The sequence below is a fragment of the Carlito syrichta genome, unplaced genomic scaffold (assembly GCF_000164805.1).
Source record: "Carlito syrichta isolate Samal-C Ts95f unplaced genomic scaffold, Tarsius_syrichta-2.0.1 Scaffold302860, whole genome shotgun sequence".
NCBI classification, from domain to species: Eukaryota; Metazoa; Chordata; class Mammalia; order Primates; family Tarsiidae; genus Carlito; species Carlito syrichta.
The window spans coordinates 358199-365585 of NW_007246956.1; the positions used below are offsets into that span (position 1 = coordinate 358199).

The 7387-nt window shown below is 43.5% G+C and overlaps 1 protein-coding gene across 1 annotated transcript in view; it reads left to right on the plus strand.

The window, feature by feature from the left end:
- Positions 1-7179, plus strand: part of TSHR (thyroid stimulating hormone receptor) — a 200733-nt gene extending 193554 nt beyond the window's left edge. The window contains exons 9-10 of the mRNA XM_008057190.1: positions 2518-2706; positions 5500-7179. Coding sequence (XP_008055381.1) covers positions 2518-2706; positions 5500-6913 — 1603 coding nt within the window. The 3' untranslated portion in view covers positions 6914-7179. The remainder of the gene's footprint in view (positions 1-2517; positions 2707-5499) is intronic.
- The last annotated feature ends 208 nt before the right edge of the window (positions 7180-7387 follow it).

The window sequence follows — 7387 nt, forward strand, 5'->3', positions numbered from 1 at the left end:
ACCTGTAGGCTCAGGCAATCCACTCACCTCAGCCTCCCAAAGGCGCGGGATTACAGGCTGAGCCACCGAGCCCGGCACTATGGCAGTTTTTTTAAAAGCATCAAATTATTTGACACTACCCCATTAAGAGGTGGATTCCATGTCCTCTGTCCTTGAATTTGCTAGTTCTCTCAGAATCTGGTCACCATAATATGAGATCAAGCCACATGGAGAAGCCATAGCAATAGTCTCAGGTGAGCTCTGTCTTTCGAGTCATCTCACCACAAAACCAGACATGCCAGTGATAATCCCTGCCTCTAGTCTTCAAGTCACACCAGATTTCAAATCTTCCCAGTTGAGTCTCCAACATCACAAAACAGAGACAACCCTCCCCACTACCCCTGTTCAAATTCATGATCCACAAAGCCTGTGTCCATGATAAAAAAGATTGTTGTTTTATGACACTTAGTGGTGTTTTGTCATACAGTAACTGAAATGGTTACTAAAGTGTTTTCTCAAGAAATAGCTATTGAAATGCAAACACATTACTTGAAAGAATAAACTCTTTCTGATGAACATACATGTACTAGTCTGTTTTGTGTTGCTAAAGAAATACCAGAGGCTGGGTAATTTATAAAGACAAATGGTTTATTTTGGCTCACAGTTCTACAGACTATACAGGAAGCATGGTGCTGGCATCTGTTTGCCGTGAGGCCTCAGAAAGCTTTCAGTCATAGCAGAAGGGGAAAGGGAGCCGGTGTGTCATATGGTGAAAGAGGAAGAGCAAGAAAGTGAGAAGGGAGGTACCAGGCTCTTTAAAAACAAACAAGCCGGGCTTGGTGGCTCAGCCTGTAATCCCGCGCCTTTGGGAGGCTGAGGTGAGTGGATTGCCTGAGCCCGTGGGTTCGAGACCCGCCTGGGCAACTTGGTGAGCCCTCATCTCTACAATAAATCAAAAATTAGCCGGGGGTGGTAGCTAATTTCCGAGTAGTTCCAGCTACTCGGAAGGCTGAGGTGGAAGGATCGCCGGAGCCCAGCAGGTCGAGGCTGCAGTGGCCGAGAGCGGCCACTGCACACCAGTCTGGGCGACAGAGTGAGACTCCAACTCAAAAAAAAAACCCAAAAAGCCCAAACAAACAAAAACACGCTTGCATGAACTAACAGAGCAAAAACTTACCCATTACTGTGAGGACTGCACCAGACCATTCATGAGAAATCCACCTTCATGACCCAACACCTCCCACTAGGCCCCAGCTCCAATGCTAAGGATCACATTTCAACATGAGATTTGGAAGGAACAACATCCATACTATATCAATACACAATCGGTGTATCCCACAAATAACAAAGCACTGGAAATAAACTGAGAGAGGTACTCCTGTTTCACGGACACAAAAACATCACTGGAAACAGCAACATAAGTTGCTTCCAGAAAACTGAAAGCCCAAAGAAGGCCACACCTTGAAGAGAGCATGGCTGAAAGAGATGGTCAAGAGGAGGGCAAAACCCAGTTTCATTTACTTCACAATTGTGCTTACAGCTGTCTCAACAGTCCCTCAATTCTCTCACTCACTACAAAGTTGTTTATTTACTTATGCAGGTTTCTCAAATGTATTTGCCTAATGTTAAAAAGCTCCTGGGGATCATATAGGAACAAGCGCAAAGGTAATTTTTGCCACAAGTTTGGGAAATGCTGAACTATAGAATTTTTTAAATTAAATACAAAGTAAATAGCAAACACGACACTCTCCCTTCACAGGAGTCGCTGTTCTGTAGTGAGCATGGGATTAATACATAAACTTCGTGTTTGTTTAAAAAAAAGTCACAAATTCTGGCAGCCTTGAACCTTGAGAATGTAAATCCCAGATAAGTCCCACTACAATGATATGGGGGAAGAAACTGTCAATATTGAAGTTCACTTGCTAATCAGACACTGCCAATTATAGTAAATCCTTGAAATTGTAATTACCTTCTATAAGAAATAAAATAATATTCATAATATAAAATGTAAGAGGAATATTAGGTTAAATATTTATGGCCTTATTCAAGCTACTAATGGTGCAATTAAAAATGATGGACCAAGACATGGAACTGAAACTCTCTGGGACAAGAAAAGAAGAGAATGTCACACAAAAAGCCAGGGATTAATTCTACTTTAACAACTAACACTGATGGCTACATTGTTCCCACCCTTACCACCACTCCCCCTCGCCCTTGTTTTTAGACATGATTTAAATCTTATTTCAGACTGTTAAAATAAATACTGGAGTTTACTTTCCAGGAATGCATTTCTTCTCAAGAGACTGGAGTGGAGGGAGAAGGTTTTCCAGGTCACGAATTCATGATGCAACTAGCTATGGCTTTCAAGTTCTGTATCATTAAAAGATTTTCATGAGACTGGTGTCGATTCCTACCAGTGAGCAGAAAAGGGCTTATCTTCTCCCCAGGAATCTCAGGCCTGTTTGACTTTCTGGCCATGAATTACAGGACTCTGACTGCTCACTTCCTCACTGCTTTGTTCTGTTCTCTGCCTCCCAGGGATGTGTCTTATACCAGTGTCTCTGCCCTGCCATCCAAAGGCCTGGAACACCTGAAGGAACTGATAGCAAGAAACACTTGGACTCTTAAGAAACTTCCCCTTTCTTTGAGTTTCCTTCACCTTACACGGGCGGACCTTTCTTATCCAAGTCACTGCTGTGCTTTTAAGAATCAGAAGAAAATCAGAGGGTAAGTGGTGGGGGTTTGGAACAGGCGACAAAAAACCTTGGTGGAAGCTGGATTCATTTCTTGGTTTGGGGAAGGTGCTTTATGGTTTGAAAACCAGGTAGAGAAGAGTTGGAAGCATCTATAAGAAATAGGATTAGCTGGGTGTGGTAGCGCACGCCTGTAGTTCTAGCTACTTGGAAGACTGAGGCAGAAGGATCGCCAGAGTCCAGCAGGTCGAGGCCACTGCACTCCTGTCTGGGCAACAGAGTGAGACTCCAACTCAAAAAAAAAACAAAGAAATAGGAAATCAGTCGGGCATGGTGGCTCAAACCTGTAATCCGAGCACTTTGGGAGCTGAGGCAAGAGGATTGCCTGAGTCCAGGGGTTCAAGACCAGCCTGGGCAATTTGGCGAGACCTTGTCTCTACAATAAATCAAAAAATCAGCCGGGCGTGGTGGTGTGCGCCTATAGTCCCAACTACTTGGAAGGCTAAGGCAGAAGGATCGCCTAAGCCCAGCAGGTCGAGGCTGCCGTAGCCGTGAGTGTGCCAATGCACTCCAGCCTGGGCGACAGAGTGAGACTCTGATTCAAAAAAAAAGAAGAAGCAGGGAATCTATGGGGCACAAGGTCTCTGTGGATTTGAGGACGGTTGCTGATGAGAAATAAGGCCAGTGTCACTGGATAGCAGTAGGGCAGAGGAGGCAAGAGGAGACGACATAGGAGAGACAGGCATGATCAGATCATGTCGAATCTTGGAGACGTTACTCAGACATGATTTCTGATCTCCAGATGCAACCCATATTAGATACTGCAAGGAGTATTAGACGCCACAACCTGATGACAGACTTAAAACAACACAAACAATTGTATTACCTGATCCGTTTGCGCCTTGCAAATATCACAGCTCACTGGTTGCATGTGTATGGACTTTGAAGTGAACTGGGTTTGTACCCCAGCTCTGCCAGATTCTAACTGTGTTATCCCGACTTAGTTATGTAACTCCCCTGAGCCTTTGAGAATGGAGATCATAATGCTATTATTCACAGGATTTTTGAAAAGATTAAGTGAGAAACTGAATAGAAAACACTGGAATGGTATGGTCTGGAATATTATACACTCTCAATTAATAAATTTACTTAATTTTTTTATTTTAAAGATTTGGGGTACGATTCAGTATTAGGTATACAAATGTTCATTATGCAGGTACCCTTGTTGTACCTGTGTATTTGTATAGGTATGCAAATACTGTGGAAACAGTATTTGTACTGATGGATACCGGAATTCCAAGGAATTCCCTGTAACATAAACTTCGAAACCTAATATCACTCCTTAGACCAGTGGCCATATGTAAGGCACTCAGATTACACACTCAAGCAGAAAAGGGCTTATCTTCTCCCCAGGAATCTCAGGCCTGTTTGACTTTCTGGTCATGAATTACAGTAATGTTCATTATGCAGGTACCTTTGTTGATGAAGTGTGCCCCCTCCTCCCCTGGCAGTTTCTCACTACTGCCAATCCCTCAATTAATATTAACTATGATATGCATTATTTGATATTTGATATGCATTATTTCAAGCTGCAAAGAAGGAATGGCCTTCATTTTCTCTGAACCTTGCCTTCACCTATACTTTTACTCTGCATAATTTCCCCTTCTGTCTTGTGCAATCTCCTAACTCCACCTTCATCTTTCTCTTATTTAGTCCCCTCAGCTTCTGTATAAGCTTCTACTAGTTGACTTTCAATACGTATTTGCAGTCTAAAAAAAATCAGGATCTAGTTGTGGGGGCAGAAGCTAACAGAAAGTCGCACAGCCATGCAAAGAAAGCCAATATGGGCATAATAGCTGGATAAAACCGGGAGGAGGTAGAGCATGATGATAGCAGACTCTGTACTGATGCCATATGGCACTGAGTAGAAAGGACCAGGGCTGAGGTCCAAAGTCTAGAATTTTCCCTAGCCTCCAAATAGGTTAGATGAATCAAAATCTGCTTGGCAATGGAAACAGGTTAAAGAATTCCTTTATGAGTCTGCTGTGCTACAAAAAAATTAAATCATTTTCATGAGCATGCCTGCATGGTCATCTCCATTATTCATTTGTTGAACAAATATTTATCAAGCACCTACTATGTGTCTAGGACTGTCCTGTCCAAAATAGTGAATAGTAAAGACGAGACCCCCCTCTTTTGCATTTTGCTTACTCTAGTGTAAGAAAATTAGAAATATCAGATAGTGCTATGAAGAAAATAAACACAAGGGCAGGAGAATTTATTTAAGGAGATCAGGGAAGGCTTGTCTGAGGAAGGGGCATCTGAATTCAGAACTGAATAATGAGTAACAGCAGCCATGATTTTTTAGGCAAAGGAAACAGAGTTTTGAGCTCTGAACAGGAATAATAATAATAATAACCAACACATACATGGCAGTCACAAAGCTCCAGGTGCTGTTGTAAGAACCTTCAAAAGATACACTCAGTTAATCCTTTAACAATCCTATATGAAATAGATAACTCCCATTGTCCCATTTTGCATAACCAAGCCTCATAGACCTGCCCATGGTGTAACAGTCTAGTAGAGCCAGATTCTCACCAAGGCTATTCTTGAAATGGTTGCAGAAGAGAAAAAAGACCATTGTCACTGGACCACAGTAGTGGAGGGAAAATAACAGGAAATGATGTCATAGAGACAGGTCTCATCAGATCCCGTACAATGTTGTAGAATCATGTATATCATAGTAGATAGTTTGCATATGTTTCTATTTGGTGTGGGAACCATAACGGGTCTTAAGCAAGTGTGACTCATTTCTGTTGCCTTGCAGAATCCTTGAGTCCTTCATGTGTAATGAGAGCAGTATCCGGAGCTTGCGTCAGAGAAAATCTGTGAATGCCTTGAATGGCCCCTTCTACCAGGAGTATGAAGACGATCCAGGGGACAGTAGCATTGGGTACAAGGAAAAGTCCAATTTCCAGGATACCCACAGCAACTCTCACTATTATGTCTTCTTTGAAGAACAAGAGGATGAGATCATTGGCTTTGGCCAGGAGCTCAAAAACCCCCAGGAAGAGACCCTTCAGGCCTTTGAAAGCCATTATGACTACACCGTGTGTGGGGACAATGAAGACATGGTGTGCACCCCCAAGTCAGATGAGTTCAACCCCTGTGAAGACATAATGGGCTACAAGTTCCTGAGAATTGTGGTGTGGTTTGTTAGTCTGCTGGCTCTGCTGGGAAACGTCTTTGTCCTGTTTATCCTCCTCACCAGCCACTACAAGTTGAATGTCCCTCGCTTTCTCATGTGCAACTTGGCCTTTGCAGATTTCTGCATGGGGATGTACCTACTCCTTATCGCCTCTGTAGACCTCTACACTCACTCTGAGTACTACAACCATGCCATTGACTGGCAGACAGGCCCTGGGTGCAACACAGCTGGCTTTTTCACTGTCTTTGCTAGTGAGTTGTCCGTATACACATTGACGGTCATCACTCTGGAGCGTTGGTATGCCATCACTTTCGCCATGCGCCTAGACCGGAAGATCCGCCTTAGGCATGCATATGCCATCATGGGCGGGGGTTGGGCTTGCTGCCTCCTTCTCGCCCTGCTCCCTTTGATGGGAATAAGTAGCTATGCCAAGGTCAGCATCTGCCTGCCTATGGACACCGAGACCCCTCTTGCTCTGGCATACATTGCTTTTGTTCTGTTGCTTAACATAATTGCCTTTGTCATCGTCTGCTCCTGTTATGTGAAGATCTATATCACGGTCCGAAATCCCCAGTACAACCCCGGGGACAAAGATACCAAAATCGCCAAACGGATGGCTGTGCTGATCTTCACCGACTTCATATGTATGGCCCCAATCTCATTCTATGCTCTGTCAGCACTTATGAACAAGCCACTCATCACCGTTTCTAACTCCAAAATCTTGTTGGTTCTCTTCTATCCACTGAATTCCTGTGCCAATCCATTCCTCTATGCGATTTTCACCAAGGCCTTCCAAAGGGATGTGTTCATCCTACTCAGCAAGTTTGGCATCTGTAAACGCCAGGCCCAGGCTTACAGGGGTCAGAGAGTTCCTCCAAAGAACAGCATTGATTTTCAGATTCAAAAGGTTACCCAGGACATGAGGCAGAGTCTCTCCAACATGCAAGAAGTCTATGAATTGCATGAAAATTCCCATCTAACCCCAAATAAGCAGGGCCAAATCTCAGAAGGGTATAAGCAAACAGTTTTGTAAGTTGACCCCGAACACATCACAACAGTATGGAATTTACAAAAGGCTGGTTTCTTGAACATTCATTCTAATCTCATGACACACCCAACACACAGCTGCCCTAACCCTTGTGCAGGTGATAATTCCTAGGGGAAGAGTTTATCTTTGGAGAGTTACTAGTGTTAATTGAATCACTGCCTCCAAGAAGAAAGAGAGGTAACCAGCATATCTGAATCCCAGGTGATATCAAAATAATCTACATATCTGAAAGACTAGCTTGATGCAAAGTCCAGAGATGACATTGTATAAGAGGATCGATAAATGTCAACTGAACTAAGTCAACGTGTACTCAAGATTCAGCAAATGACAAATGCTATCAATTTGGCTGGTAACCACAAGATCAACTCCTTGACCAGGCATTGTGGCTTACGCCTGTAATCCCAGCACTTTGGGAGACCAAGGCAGAGGCAGAGGACTACTTGAGTTTGAGACCAGCCT